Source organism: Larimichthys crocea, chromosome XXI (assembly GCF_000972845.2).
Source record: "Larimichthys crocea isolate SSNF chromosome XXI, L_crocea_2.0, whole genome shotgun sequence".
In the NCBI taxonomy this organism is placed as follows: domain Eukaryota; kingdom Metazoa; phylum Chordata; class Actinopteri; family Sciaenidae; genus Larimichthys; species Larimichthys crocea.
In genome coordinates, this window is record NC_040031.1 from 9,704,049 (window position 1) to 9,720,849 (window position 16,801).

The 16,801-nt window shown below is 40.0% G+C and overlaps 1 protein-coding gene across 1 annotated transcript; it reads left to right on the forward strand.

The window, feature by feature from the left end:
* The first annotated feature begins 4,229 nt into the window (after positions 1-4,229).
* pnp6 (purine nucleoside phosphorylase 6) lies at positions 4,230-11,910 on the forward strand. Its single transcript, XM_010743576.3, has 6 exons — positions 4,230-4,513; positions 7,685-7,848; positions 7,932-8,035; positions 10,087-10,262; positions 10,348-10,538; positions 11,089-11,910. Exons 1-6 carry the CDS (start codon positions 4,485-4,487, stop codon positions 11,283-11,285), a joined length of 861 nt encoding a protein of 286 aa, XP_010741878.1. The 5' UTR covers positions 4,230-4,484; the 3' UTR covers positions 11,286-11,910.
* Positions 11,911-16,801: the final 4,891 nt, after the last annotated feature.

The window sequence follows — 16,801 nt, forward strand, 5'->3', positions numbered from 1 at the left end:
TGTAGAAAGGCGCTTTATGAAGTTCAGTCCATTTCCTTGTATTAGTTTACGGGCAGATCTGCCCGAACCAATATGGCGGCGCCGTTTACGTATCGCGACCAACGACCAACCCGCTCAATGCGGCGTCTATGTATATATGTCTATGGTTTTAGGTGCCGGCGTGCACCTGGGTGGGCCTATGGTTTTTTGCCAGGCAAGGGAGGCAGTAGCAGCCATGGTTTTCTTTGTTCTTTTGTTTTGTTTTATTATTTTGAAATAAATCATCACAAAACACAAGGATTCAGTTTGGACATTCATCTTCTTTCGCCTGCGTTAAACCACATCCCCATGGTGCATCAGTGGCCTTTTGATTTTGTTTGGTTTAAAGTTTAATTTGTTTTGTTTTTTTATAGACAAATGGCCACTATAATTATTATATTATATATTATATACAATGCATTTTATTCCACCCGTTTTCCCGTGATAACCAGATAATTCATTTGAGATCTCAAGAAAACAAAACGATAGTCTAGTGTATTAAATCATTGCAGGAAACATCTTTTAGTGTAGCAATGTCAGAGGAGGAGGAGACACCTTTAGTGTATTTTGTATTTGTTCTTGTTTTGTCTCAAAACTCAAAACATTTCAAGCAATTACTGAGTTTGAAATACAGATAGTCAGTTTTGATTTATAGGGTATTTATGACGACATCAGGCTTGTTAGATGGCATAAAGCTGTTTCAGCCTGTGTCAGGCCTTGATTGAAGAGATATGTGATGTGATGATCGATATTCTCCTGCTCCTCTGACATTGCTACACTAAATGTTTCCTGCAATGATTTAATACACTAGACTATCATTTTGTTTTCTCGAGATCTGGAATTAATTATCTTGTTATCACGGGAAAATGGGTGGAATAAAATGTATGTATGTATGACCCTTTAGGGCTTCCGTAGGGAAGAAAACTGGCTGCAAGATTTTAATAAATGTTGTTTAATCATTACACTGGGGAACAATTTGAAAAGATCTTTATGCTGATTAAAACTAAAATTGGCATCCTGATTCCAAAATTGCAGTCAGTTTTTTTATAGCACATTAAGTTTTTTTTCCCCACAGCTTACCCTCCAGTTAAGCAAAATTCCACTGATTAGCTGTAGTAAGACTTGCCAGCTGGTTTGTGCAGTCACAATTGAGACAGTGCATTGAGAGGTGTGTGCATCTCCCAATAGGTCAGTACTGTCAATATCTGCACAGAGAAAGCTTGCATAGTAGGAATGAAGAGGATTTGTGCTGCTGTTCTCTTCACCTTGTCACCATGGGCATATCGCTGTAAGTTCTATTTGGTTTGATGCTGTTTTTGTAGTTTTCAAAGCTTGTAACTATTCCATCTTAGTGTTTGATTTGCATAGGTATATATTTCTTTTGTTCCAGATCATGTCTGCTCCTGACTCCTTTTGCTGTATTTGTGCTAGTTTCACCATTCCACGTCAGAGGAAAGCAAACATCAGTGCATTTGTCAAACACAAGCATATTTTGCATATTTTAAACTTTGTGTTTAAGACAACAAGCCATGGGCCCCTCACAAAGTGTGCAAGCAGTGTGTGGAGAGTTTACGGATGTGGACCAAAGGAACACGTGAAAAGTTGGCGTTTGGTATCCCCATTGTTTGGAGAGAGCAAAAAGATCATTGCACAGACTCTTAATTTTGTTTAGTGAAAATAAGCACATGTCTGTTAAGTACATTATTTTTCATATTTTTAAGAAAACAGGGATCCTATAGTTCAAAAACTTGACGAGATAGAGAAAAACTGATAGATCAGTTTTGGATTGTCAGACCTAACTCAACAAAAAATGTGTTCCCCAGTGTTCTATTTCAAGTATATGTTAGATTATGTTACATTACTTTGTGTTCTGTGAGCTGCTCTATCAAGTGAATTACCCCGTGAAAGATCATCTATCTTATTTCCTTTTTTTTTTTTTTTTTTACATAACTTTATTCAAAGAAATCATGCTTTTATACAAACACACACTCACATGAACAAACACATGCAAAACATTCCGCAAAATAAATTTAATCAAGCAAATTACCCACAGGTAACTCTCTCAGGTTGCCTCCTTTTGACCGGGGGTCAAAAAAGATTCACTGAAATACATTCATATTATTTGTTTCTGTTTGTGGTTCTACTAGACATTGGAGAGAGAAGTACATTTTGGGGAGGGAAGCAAAAAGTACTTCCCTCCCTATTGTTTAGTGGAGTAGAAGTAAGTAACCACAAACAGAAACAAATAATATAAATGTGTTTGTGTCAATTTATTTATGTCTGTGTCTGAGTTTAACTTTGAAATTAGTCAAATGAAAACAGCTTCTCTTGTATCACTAAATGTAAGACATGTTTCGTCACAGATATTGGAAAGTCTAATATTTAGTGATGATCTCTTGCAATCAAACAACAGTTATGATATTATTATGATGATATCATCAAGTATCGCATGCACACTCTGGCTCCCTCTTACACACATAGCACAAAACCAACACTAATTGAAGCCTGTGTGTGTGTGTGTTTAAGAGGGTCATTATAAGGGCAAGTGGGACTACAAAAGGGATTTGAAAGCCCAGTGAGCATGATGACAGGGCAGGAATTTCTGATTTAATCTACAGCTTCACAAATCCACTTATTTGTCCTGACTTGACTGTGTTCATACATATTTGGACTGATATCTTAGAGAATCTACTTATATTCTTCTTTACTCCGAGTGCGGAAACTTTGAACCCGATCACGGCTTTTTCCCACAAGGCCCCCATCTGTTTTTTTTTTGTGACATTAAATCATTTTTTGTTAAACATATTCTGTCTCATTGCATTCTGTATTTTCTTGTCGACTTTAAACTAGTTGCATTTAAATATACTTGATTTTAAAATACTGGTAATATAACAGATGAACAATAAACAACCTATCATGGAGTGAATATGACTGGAACATATTATTTGTAATATGACGGTGTCACAGGTGTTTAAATGTTCTGGAAACCTCCTTTTTCAACATTGCCCTTGACATGAAATCCCTAAGTGACACATAGTAAACATCCTGGTGGGTCATGTGTCAGGTCATGTGGTTTTGTGTTGCCATGACACCATTTCCAAGATGTCTATATCCATCATAATCTTCCTAAAAGGAGAAATGGCTCCGGGTTCAGGTGTTTTAACACTCCATCTATTACATATAAAAATACAGTAATACTCTTGGACTATGTTGTAGGGGTGGTGTGGGGACTTTACTTTACCAGTGATCTTAGATTTCTGTAAGAATATTATTGTATATTATATAAAGAAGATTAAAAATGATTTCGTTATTAATTTTACTTTAAGTCGCGCACTTTACACATAACCTCTGATATTATGACAGACAGGGACCTGACTGCTTTTAGTGGCAACCTCTGATATTATGACAGACAGGGACCTGACTGCTTTTAGTGGCCAAGGAAACAATTACAGCGTCTTAGGTGAAGCCACAGCCCTCCAGCATAATAGACTGGAGCAATCGGCTAAAAGAATGTCTTAACCACAGAGACCAATAATACAGGAAATTCTTGATGGAGTACATTTGTAAGTAAGTATATTTGACCGGTCTGGGGCTACACATTGTTCCTGTTTAGATATCATATGAATTTCTAGGAAGGAGGAAGAATTATTTTGTGATAATCTTCAAAGTGTTTACAGGAAACTACACACTTTTTAACTCCCTTATCGAGGCCGTGACATGACAAAAGTGTGCTCCGCCCTTGATTATACTCAATTCAGCTCAGTTTAATTGCCACATATCATCATACAGATACAACCATAGCATAAGATGTCAATCATTAAGTCTGTTAGTCAAAGTGAAATTATAGTTTTACTACACTATGCGCCACGGTTCAGGCTGAGAGAGTTTATTCAGGGTCATCATGGTTCTCTTGGCTTATGGCTTTATAGTCAGGTGTAGTTATAGCCGTGTTTCTCTGTCACTTTCATTCTGTCCTTTTAACCCATGAGTCAGCTCTTTGAATAGTTGTGCAGCCTGTGTGTGTGTGTGTGTGTGTGTTAGAGAGACTGTTTGTTCAGGCACACATCCTCCAGAGCCTCCTGGTTTATTTGAGGTGCAACATCATGTGTTTCTGTTCTAAGTGTTTAATGAGTATCAGAGAGTTGTTCATTCCCACATCTCTTTTTCTCTCTTTATCTGTCATTCTCTCTCCCTGTGTTCCCAGACTCGGCCTTCCCACTGAACGGCTCACCGAGCTGCCCATCCTGGTGGAAAATCGGATTTAGCCCTATTTCAAAGGAACCGCCTCCCCTCCAGCCTTTTTAAACCCCTGTACGCCGTGACGTCAGCGCGTCAGCATGACCTCCTCCTCCTCCTCCTCCAACGCCCCGTCAGCTTGCGCAGCGAGGATCTCCATCAGCGCGCAGCGCAGCGGCTTGTGACAGGCGACACGAAGCGTCGACGATATAACGCCGACATCAGCAGACATGGACGCGGCGTCCTCCAGTCAGTGCAGGTAAGACTGAAAGGCTGAAAGGCTGGTGCCGCTGTGAGATGAGCTGTCAGGGCGGCCGCACCTGCCTGATGATCACTCTGTGCAATCATTTGGGTTTATTATAATTGTAACCGAGCTGTTTGATCGTCGTGCACGGTAGCCATGGAGACGCGTTATCCTGAGGATTAGCAGCCTATCGTCTCAGGATGCGCCTCTGACGTAGAGTGCTCAGTGACGTCACTATCTGTCAGCTTTTTCTGCGCTTTGCGTAACAAGTGGCATTCTTCAATTTAATGGTGCGTAAAAACCAGTCTCACTGGAAAGCCTGGGAACTCCAGACCAGGGATGTTTGTGTAACTGGGACGTGCTGTGTTGATCCTGTCTATACACACACACACACACACACACGCACACAGCTCATAAAACACTCACACAAAGTTCTGGCAGCACCAAGGACAGCTCCACGCGCAGCTGGAGGAGTCCGGTCCGCGAGAGCCACGGAGAGGAGGAGAGCCCACGAGCTGAACGTCCTGCCCTCTGAGAGATTAATGAAACCTCTTACATAACACAGACTGTGTCTACATGTGCGTGACCCGCATGATCATTAGACATGATGTGATGCAGGGCTCATCACTCTTTTAAAGAAAGGAACAAAAAAAACATTTAAAGAAAACCAGAAAAAAATCACATTAAAAGGGTTTATTACTAAAAGAAAATACAAGTTCATCACATTAAAAGGGTTTATTACTAAAAGAAAATACAAGTTCAGAGCTTCATAATCCTGAAATAGTTATAAAATTATCCCGATGCCTGTTGATTGGAAGGTAGGACAGTGGTAACTCCTCCAGCTGAAGCTGGCTGCAGAAGTGAGTCAGTCTCCATATGCGCCCATGTTAAAAACATCCAACATAAACATGTTTACAGCCTGGTTGTTCTCAAACTTCAGAAAAGTACGGATGATGTCGCTCATGCTCATGTCCATTCTAACAAAAGTAACAAGATGGTGTTCTATTTGATGCATCATTTCATTTCTTTAATAAAAATGGACAAAGGTGATTATTGTTTGAACTCATCAAACATGTAGTAATTGAATATTTACATTAATAGGGTCTAGTACTAAAAGAAGAACTAGTTCTAGTCATATTCTTGAAAATAATCATAAAATTGTCCTGTTGATTGGAACAGTTTTAGCGTAACTTTAACTTTGCCTTCGCAATCTGCATCAGTGCTGTTTATTTACAATAATAACATGTGTTCTATCTTTTAGTAAGTATATATTGCATCAACAGCTTCGGTTAAATAAAATACAATACAAACATATAACAGGATGGCCTCATGTTTGACAGTCAGACAGGGACAAAGGTTGTTAATGTTCAGTTCAGCCTAGTTAGCCATCTTCTCCTGGTTTATTCAGCTCATATAAAACATTACAGCTTAAGTACACACACATTAAGTGTCATCATGTGTTTATGGTTACACACTGCACCGCCCTGCTGAAGCCTCTCATGCATTTTTTCATATGTCAGGTTAGATGACCCGTCATTCATCCTCTATCTTCTATTGGCACCAATCCAAAGAATGTGTTTATGAATGACACATCAACAGAACAGCAGAAACATAGAGGAACCGGCATGCCTAACTGTGTGCGTCTGTTTGAAATGCTGCTGAGCATCCTGAAGAAGAGCCACTTCCTGCAAATGACAGGCCTGTAACGGCAGACATTCAAGTGTGATGACTGTGCCGAAGTTGCCTATAGAGAACAAAGCTTCACCTCAGAGAGCCTGTCACCTTGTTTACCCTGGCACACACATGCCTGTACTGTAACGAAAGATTCTGCGGCTCCGTCTTGATCTTAAATAAGAAAACAGGACTGAACACCCAAGGCTAGTCTGATGTCATCATATATGGCAGCTTGAAAATGTGCTCAGACTCATCAGGCTCTGGCCTGCTGCAGATTGTGTTCGAAGTGTCATCGAGTTTTAATAACAAGGCTCGAAGCATAAGGGAACATTAGCCACATTACGGCTGTACGATCACATTTATATCCAGAATTACAATAATTTAGCACCTGGAGGCATTTCCAATCAAATCAGCATCCCAGAATAATAATTTGCTCAGTACACTTAAAAGTTCAAACTCCACAAGTGTATTGCACAATATCATATTTATTCGTTTTTCTACACATGCGCCTTTCCATGTGCTTTTATTCCTGCTGATACTTTAACTTTGGGATTTAACATTCACTGAGCACTGAGGTGCGTTTCAGGAAGTTGATTTTGCATCATGATGAGGACGCTGCAGGTTGAATATTCCAGTTAGACTGGTTATGTAAAACCTCATGTAGACTTCTCTAAGTCAAATTTAGTCTCTAAAGTATATATATATATATGATATCTATATTATATAATACTATAGATATATATATATATATATATATAGATTATATAATTATTATAGTGACTATTTGTCCTGTCCTGTCTTTCCTCTTCTGCTTTGCTCATAAAATACCTGTTATACCTGTAGTCATTACCGCACCCATTTTATTCTTACTGATCTTACTCATGTAGTGTATTTTCGGTGGTGATGCTGATGTTTGAAGAGAAGTTCCGCCGACACCGTCTTAGTTGTATAACAAGTTTATTACAACAAGTTCAGTATCGTAAGCTTAACCTTTGACCTGATTCCTTATCAATGCATCTTTACTTCTCCTGAACATCTGGCAGGGCTGTCTGACGTAACTGACCCCCTCAGTTAGATAGCCTCTGCCCCAGGAGTGGACAGGATATCAGCCTGTGACTAAACATGTATTGTAAAGTAACCCCCCAGTTAAATAGCCTCTGGCCCAGGAATGGTCTAAACAGGTATCTTACAATAAAACACATGTCTACAACAGCCTCAGCAGTAATATAAGACTATGCTAAGACTATGCATCTATGTGCAGACACCTCACTCATGTTTTCATTAAAAGGGGGGGTGTTGTATGTTTCCTTCCTCTTCACATTATCTGGAATTGAGTTATTACTACTTGCTCTAAACATGAGACTGATGTTCCTTAGTATTTATGGTGTTTATTCCTCCCTGATGATGTTATGGCTATAATTATCATAGAAATATCGAACTGATTTATCACTACTGGAGCTAGAGTTTAATCATATTTGACACTAGTTATTTTTTTCTATGACTTTCACACAGTTATGAGCAGTATAAGAAGACAGCAGACTGGCTGCTTGACCACACAGAGCAGCGTCCTAAAGTGGCCATAATCTGTGGTTCAGGCCTCGGCGGTCTGGCTGACCTGATGACTGACAAGGAAGTGTTCCAGTATAAAGATATTCCAAGTTTTCCCATCAGCACTGGTAAGATGTCTCTGGCATCTTCACTGTATTATAAGTGTTTGGAAACTGCTAGCAGCTGCTTATACTCCATGTGTGCCGTGCAGTGCAGGGCCATGCCGGTCAGCTGGTGTTCGGGAAGCTGCAGGGCCGTGAGTGCGTCTGCATGCAGGGGAGATTCCACTTCTACGAGGGCTACAACATACAAACAGTAAGTTATAGTGCTTACAGGTACAGTGTGTCAGATTTAGGGGCTTCTATTCACAGAGCATGGAATATAATATGCTTCCTCCACGAAATGTTGAGTCACTGTGTTTTAATAGTTCAGAAAGGCCAAACAGGTTTTGACCTTATCAGAGTCAGTACAATTGCATGAAGCATAAATGTCTGTAAAAGTTTGGTGCCATAAAAGTAGAAGTCAGGGCATGATTGATACCAGATTTCATGGTAATCCATCAAGCAGGTATTGCTATTTGTCAGGCTGGCTTGAAATTTAAATGATATCCATGTGAGCACCCGACGGTGCAGAGATTCATCTGTGACTACTCTCAGTTGCCCTGTGCAGCTTTGCGTCTCAGTTTCTGTCACAGGCCAACTCGCTTCTGCATTTTGAAACCTTGCTGATGCAAATGATATACTATATACAGGATAACTGAAGAAAAGCTGGCAGTTCAAACTCTGACTTTGTGTTTGACTTTGAGAAAAACATTCACAGCTTTTGTAGTTGTGGGCCTAATCTTTAACACTTCCTTTGTTATTCTTGTCACGGAGGGAGCCTCTGTACTAGACACTGGATTAATACTGTGTCACATCTCGGCTTCAATAATAACATTGGCTTGGCGCTAATTAGTAGATACAGTATAGGTAACTCGAATTTATATCAAACTTTTATTCACTCTTTCTGGGAAACTGCTCTCAGAGACACTTTCATGTCATATTTTGGCGGCTGTGGCTTGAAGGTAGAGCGGGTCGTCTAATCAGATGATCGGCGGTTCGATCCCCGGTTCGAAGTGTCCTTGGGCAAGATACTGAATCCCAACTTGCTCCCGAAGGCTGCGCCATCGGTGTGTGAATGTGTATGAATGGTTAGCTCCTCAAACTGATGAGCAGTTGGCACCTTGCATGGCAGCCAATGCCATCAGTGTATGAATGTGTGTGAACGGGTGAATAAGATATGTCCTGTAAAAGTGCTTTGAGAGGTCGCAAGACTAGAGAGGCGCAATATAAGTACAGTCCATTTATTTTTAGTCCAATGATTTTATAATATAAAGTTGTGTAAACTTGGTGTCCTCTGGTTGTCTTTTGACCAGAGTATGAAAGCTCAAAGCACAACTTTGGCTAACAATTGACCACGCGTGTTGAATGATCAGCTGCAGAATCGTGATGACAGCAGGAAAACCAAACAGTGTGACATAGCAGGACTTTGGCCTGAGGAAACACTGTATTCCACTTTTGTTTATTTTATTACCAGCTGTGATGTGCCATCATAAAATCCAGTTTCATACTTACGGTAATGGAAAGCCAGATGCATTATGACCCTCCTGTAAGATCCCGTGTGTCAGGCTTTTGGACAGTGATTTACTGTATGAAACGCCTCTAGTTGAATCACCGTGAAGCCATGACTCAGCCGAAAGCCACGTTTTCAGCACACAATGTGAGTTACGAATATGCTTTTCCAGGGAGTTCAGCTAGACAGCTGGTGGCTGTGTACTAACATGTACTTACATAATGTATTGCCACCTAGTTTAGTAAAGTCAACTCATCATGAACAGCTTCCTGCCCCTGCTTGCTATGCTTACATTTCAACACAGTTCACTGTTATGTGCAAAACTCCCATCAAAGAGGCCAACGTTCCAAAATGACGGCGCTGACCTTATCAAGAAACCGGGATGCTCGAGAGAACATTTCTGCAGTAACTAGCAAAACACGTTAACAGGCAATTCAAGCTGTGGAGAAAAATGTGACATAGAAAAAGTAATTTCCAAATGTGACTGCAGCGAGAAGTAACAACAGTCATTTACAGGCCATCAGCTGCCCTATAAAGGTTAGCACAGAGTCAGAACTGCATCAGACATGCACAGTTCGATGGTAATAAAAGTCCTACAGCGAATGCAGAAGAAATATTGGCTTCTCGTGTGATGTTCCCCCTCTGTTGTTCCCCGGTGACCCCCATCTTGTAACTCCCATTTGTAATATTTTAATAAAAGTCAGAGCAATAAGCGAATGACAGTATCTGTCTCTGAAGCGCGTTTGTCACTTCAGGTGACGTACCCGGTGCGAGTCTTCTTCCTGCTAGGCGTGGAGACTCTGATTGTGACAAATGCAGCGGGGGGACTGAACGGCGGCTTCGACGTGGGAGACATCATGCTCATTAAGGATCACATCAACATGCCAGGTTTCGCGGGGCAGAACCCGCTCTGTGGGCACAATGATGACAGGTACAACAGAAACACCAAGGCACGGCTATTCAACTGAAACTTGTTGACGTCTGCGCTACTTATATCATTCTCTTAATCTCCCCAGGTTTGGAGTGCGTTTCCCTTGCATGTCGGATGCGTACGATCGTGACTTGATGGCTCTGGCCAGGGAAACAGCAAAGGAGCAGAGCTGCGACAGCTTCCTGCAGGAAGGGGTTTACTGCATGCTGGCTGGACCGACATATGAGACCATTGCAGAGTGCAGACTCCTGCAGAAGCTGGGGGCTGATGCCGTTGGTTAGTACAGCTCCCTCATGCTCACTTAAAGGGATACTGATCTGGGAAAGTCTCTGTACAGTGCATCTACAACAGGAAGAACTAAGAAGAACATTTTTGTCACGTTAACAGATAAAAATACAGATTCAGTTAGTAGATTTGCATTACACCCCTGCAGCTCCCTGACCAAGTTTTTATCCGTTACAGTTGTCTTCAGGTTCAAGGTCCAATGATTTAGTATGGGAGAAATGAGTAGAATATTCAAAATGATGTTTTCATTAGCATACAATCACCTGAAAATGAAAATTGTTATATTTTTGTTACCTTAGAATGAGCCTTTTTTATATACAGTTGACGCCACGGGTCCTTCTTCTGTCATATTGAACCACCATGCGCAGAACAGTCTATCATATTTTTTATAATATTATTTACAGACTCTCACATTCTCCCTATTTTGTTCAAGTACAATACTCAATCATGTCCATTTAATATCTTGTCTATAGGTATGTGTTTGTACTTTGTCATTGATTCATGTCAGTGCACCTGACACGGACTTCTTCCCCCTATCTAGGTATGAGTACGGTCCCAGAGGTGGTGGTGGCTCGTCACTGTGGCTTGCGTGTCTTGGGCCTGTCTCTCATCACCAACAAGGTCGTGACAGATTACGACAGCAAGGATAAGGCAAACCACGAGGAGGTGCTGAGGACCACCAAGCGCCGAACCCAGGACCTCCAGAAGCTCGTCAGTAACCTCATCACCAAGATCTAACAGCCTCATTTGAAATCTGCTGACAAAAAAAAGACAAAAAAAAAGCTGGTGACTAATCATAACTTAACAAATGGTAAAGGGTATTTCAGGTGGTGAGCTAGTCAAGTTGGTGTTGATAAGTTGTTTATTGTATTGGCTGTCATGGTTGACCGTGTTAACAGGGTGTTGGGAATGAGGTTTTTCGAGAGCAGAGCAAAGAAATCAATGTTAAGAATGTCAGTATACCTCTTGATACACTTGTGATAGCTGGAAAGGTCCACGGTATCTGATGAATATATTTGTCCTGTTTGCTATTCCCTGCTATCACAGCCAGCAACAAACGTTTGCCTGGATCCAGTCCTTATAGTATATATTCCTGAGAGCTTGCTAAATTTGTCCTTCAGAGGTGGTGAATGGTGTCTATAAAGAGCAATGACTAGCCAGTTAGCCATTAATCCAAAATGTTTACTCAAAAGCTGTATTTGTTTTGGTTTTGACAGTTTTTGGCTCAGCACTGTTACTGTAAGTCCTCTTATTATTAATAAATCATAAGATCCCTTGACCAGCACAGCCTAGTTAGATGGTTAAACAGTTTAGCGACGCCCTGAACTATGGGGTGCCGTTTGTAAAGCGTCTCACTCTGAAAATAACAGCAACATTTTGTCACATTTAGCTAAAAACAATGTTTAAAAAACTGGTTTGAATTTTTGAGAGTCACTTTTTTTCACATTTAGAACAATATTTGTGAATTTAGAGATATTTTAAATATTTATTTATTTTAAATATTTATTTTAAATATTTAAATTCAGACCTCCTCAAGCTTTTATTTTGGCACTTCCAGTTACCGGCATTTGAATTTGCATTTTAGCTAAATATTTTGTTTCACCTTAAACATTTAGCTTCAACATTTAGATTTAGATTTATATTTAACATTTGGATTTATATTTAACATTTAGATTTAACATTTATATTTAGATTTATATTTAACATTTATATTTAGATTTATATTTAACATTTAGATTTATATTTAACATTTAGATTTAGATTTTGCATTTAGATTTTACATTTAACATTTGGATTTAAATATTTTAAATAAATAAATAAATAAATAAGTTCACAAATATTGTTCTAAATGTGCAAAAAAGTGACTCTCAAAAATTCAAACCAGTTTTTTAAACATTGTTTTTAGCTAAATGTGACAAAATGTTGCTGTTATTTTCAGAGCAAGACGCTTTACAAACGGCACCACATACTGAACATGCCCTACTTCATTGTCTGTTTTACTCTAACCAGGATCATAATTTTAAAAATGAATATCATGCTGTACGAGATTATAGATTCAAGCCCATAAACTCACAAGGAAACTGTTTGCTCAGGTAATTATAAATCATGTGAGAAGGAGGGTAGTTTCCACATTAGACTCAATACAGTCAGACCTTATTGTTACGGTCAATGGTGCCGCCGCCTGCTGTCCATTAGAAAGAATGCAGGTTTAAGAAACATCGGCATTGGCTTCGTTTCACAGACCCAAAAGCTCTGTCCGTAATCATACCGTCAGTGGGTCAGTGTGTGTAACCACACCCAGCAGTAATGTCACAGTGCAGTGACACACTCAGGAGTTCATCTTCTTCCAAGGTTGTTCTTTAACAATTAGTATTTTAAATATGACGACCAAGGACCGACGTGTTGACCTTTGTTGTGTTTTGAATCATAATTTATGATTACAGTATACTATTCCCTTATTTAGAATGATTGTGTTCTCATATATCCCAGATCATGGATCAATAACTGTACAGGGATACAGCTGTGGTTTTAGTACATGCCCTACTGGTATGTATTTCTATCCTGCATTATTACTACAAGGTTGGTTTATACTGTAGTGCTGGAGTGGTAACAAACAAAAAGACCTCTCTGATTGCTGAAACTGCATATCTGAACAACATAATGAATATAAGACAATGTTATGCTCAATTTATGCTAATGAACACTAATAGACACATGAAATCTTTAGCTACACTGGGATGATTTTTAGTCCTGTTGATATTTATACAGACCTTTTATATGTGAATACACGCTATATGTCTTATTTGCCTTCAGCTAGACAAATATATACAACTACCACCTATGAATGCATCATGTACTAGCTTAAGATGTATTCAGAGGACACTGTGCACTTATGCGTTTGGCCTTGACAAGATGGTGCAGAGCTGGAGGGAACAGATCGTTACTTCTCCAGCAGGGGAATTAGAAATTAATCCACATAATAATAGCTGCTAATCAGAGAGAATAATTGTGATCGAACAGGATCATTGAGACCTGCTTTCCTATATTTTGCAATGTTTTACTTATAAATCAAAGTGGGTATATTAATGTTTATTTTTCAGACAAATGAATTATTTTAACTATCTAAATAAATATTTATTGGTGAAAAAGTGTGACAAAATGGCAATGTAATCCTTGTTGGATCTCGACTGAAAAGGAAAGGCTGTCCAAGAGTGTAGAGTTTTAGTGATCTTTCTAGATATGTGAACAAACTAATGAATTAAAAAATAGAATACAGTATAATCTGAATTTCTAAAAAAAAAAAAAAAAGAAGGCTAAACTGGTCAAGCAGTGGTGATGTATGAAGAGTTTATTAGTACCCCAAGAGACCGCGCCACTGTAATATCAGAGAGGGCTATAATAATGAAAACTGGGCCCGCAGTTTTCAATCTTCTCAGCGCTGATCTGGAGTCTCCTGCCAGGTTTTCTTGACCGTCTCATTCATTAGAGCTGAAAATCCCACATCAGCAGTCTACCTCTTCGACCATCATCAAGATGTTAATGGAAGTCTTAAAGGGGAATTCCACTCTGAAATGTAGAAGTGTTCCTCGCAGAATAAACAGGGAAACCTACATACATTTTTAACATGCACTACTACGTTTGCTATTTTCCTGTGCTTTAGTTGGTTTGTCTTCCACATGTTTGTATTTATTAAACTGAGTAACCACTATAAATTGTACGTTTCCAGGTCTCAGGTCAGAATCTATTTACAAGACAAACTTAATATGTCTCTATTGATTTAAAAACAATTTATTTTCATGCAAATGTAGCTGCTGTCAAATAAAAACTTGACACATGACGTTTGGATGAGTGGTGTTTTCTTGGATGATTGGAGCTTCTCCCGCTGTCAGTGATAATGATGATCAGTGAGACATCTGCGAAAATCAGTAAGATCACACACACCTCGTTAACACATCCAGCCTCACTCGCTCAATCCTTCACTTTAAACACACCTCAGACTGATGAAAACGCCGTGAGATTGAGATGGAGTGGAAATGGCTGCTCTTTTTCCCGTTACATAATTCATTTACATACAGCATGCAGAGGGTGCAGCCCACTGTGGAGCTGAAATATTAATACAAATGAAGCAAGGCAGCCCCTACAACACAAACACAAGAGCTAAACTGGGGCTGGATTGTATTTGCACACAGTCACACAGATGCCTAACAACCCAGCTTCAGAGTGAAAAGTGAGTCTACGAAGATATGCATGAAGGATGCAAATAGCAGGCTCTTTGCTTTGAATGGAGGGAAGTGGGAGACGGGACACACAAATAATGACAGACGATAGGAGTGAGCACAGAGAATAAGAGAGGAGAATGAAGTGCGCTTGAGTCCCCGCAGGCTGGCGACAGGCCTCGTCTGTAATGTAATGTTGATCTATCTGTTGTCGCCGTGCCAACAGAGCCCAGAGGCCGCTATTGATTATTATGGGGTGAAAAGAGAAGCTGAGGAAATAGAGCAGGACAGCTCTGCTGAGTTTACACTCTTAAACACTGTCACACACAAGCTCTGTCTTTTTTTTTCTTTCTCTGCCGTTCTCATATGCTGTCATGTACCTGAAACTACACAGTCTATGAGACAGCAGTCCTCCTGTTAGTGAATGTGACTTTTACAGGACTAAGAAATAGCGTTGGTGAGGAAACGTCTCTGCTGACTTTCACACGCTGCCTCCAAAGGGAGTCGGCTGCCAGCAGCGTGTCAGCAGCGCTGTACCAGCAGGGTGGATCTGGAAAATTACCGCTCCACCTCTGAGGAGACTTGACAGGTCAAGTTCAACAATGCATCTATAAGCATGATGGTGCCAACTTGGGAGGATCATCTTAATTATTTGCCCACAGTAGCCCCCAGTTGAAGTACTGTGGTAACCTTGAATTGTCACACTGGAAATGCAAAATATTAACAGCCACCATAGTGTCAGAGTGGTGATATGATGACATGACTGACTACCACCCAGTACTGAAACTGTCAGAATTATTATTTGCAACATTTTGGGAAATACACTTATTCACTTCTTTCCAAGAGTGACAGTAGAGGGTAACACTCTGATCTCTGTGAGTTAAAGTGTGAAGGATTTACTGCCTGCAACACCCTCACCTCACCTCACCCCCCTCCGAAAGGCCCTCTCTAGAGCCAGTGTTTAGTTTCTCCATTCTGGACTACTGCAGAAACATGGCTGTTCAACATGTCGGTAAAGATACAAAAACACAATTATCATTTTCAGCATAAAGCCTGGTTACCGAGACTAGCCACCTGTGATGGCACCCAACTGTCAATCAAAGCAGCCACACCCTTAATTCTGCATAACTTAACTAAGCCTTAATATAATTTGAACAGGCGAGTACTATAAAAATTCACACTCAAAACAGTTGTAACAAACAGGGAAATTAGCTATAGGGACCCCAAATTTCCTTTTAACATCCACTTAAAGCTGGCACTGGAAGTCTTCATAACCTCACATGTTAAAATGTCCAACTTCACAGCAGAAATAAATATCACAACATTACAATAATCAATTTCTTAGATATTAACACAGGACCTTATGGAGACTGACTCACTTCTGGTGCCGGCCTCAAGTGGACGTTTGAAGAACTGCAGATTTCGGCACTTTAGTGTCGGCTTCATTGCTCGGTGAACAGCAAAAACAGAACTAAAGGAAGAGTATTGAAGGTCCAGTATGTAAAAAATAGTGTCAAATCACCTGAAAATAAGAATTGTTATTGTTGTTTATGTTACCTTAGAATGAGACTTTTATACCTACAGAGGGAGCGGGTCTTTTTCTATGGAGTCTGCCATTTTGAACCACTTTGTTTCTACAGCAGCCCAGAAGGGACAAACCAAACACTGGCCCTACATATTATACGTTACATTATTTGTAATTATTAAATATTTATTTAATAATTTCAAGGTAATTTTGAGGTTTCGAGGTAATGAACCAAGAGGCGGAGGCGACGGGTTTCCAGTTAGTTGCAGTGTGAAAGTTCACCACTAGACGCCACTAAATTGTACACACTGGACCTTTAATAATTCAATGCTGTGTTTATAAACTGGCGACTTGCCTAGGGTGTACCCCCGCCCTCTCCCAGTGCCGGCTGGGAGTGGACGCAGTCTCTCACGACTCTGATGAGGTAAAGTAGTTATGGAAAATGGATGGATGCTGTGTTTACATAGCTTGTTACGCTGCCCCCGAGTGGCCAAAAAAATAATGCAGGTGTA

What these genes read in the sequence shown, in the direction of transcription:
- pnp6 (XM_010743576.3), top strand. Translation starts at nt 4,485, where the DNA reads ATGGACGCGGCGTCCTCCAGTCAGTGCAG. An exon ending in TGTGGGCACAATGATGACAG is followed by an intron (nt 10,263 to 10,347) that starts GTACAACAGAAA and finishes TAATCTCCCCAG; the next exon opens with GTTTGGAGTGCGTTTCCCTT. An exon ending in GCTGGGGGCTGATGCCGTTG is followed by an intron (nt 10,539 to 11,088) that starts GTTAGTACAGCT and finishes CCCCCTATCTAG; the next exon opens with GTATGAGTACGGTCCCAGAG.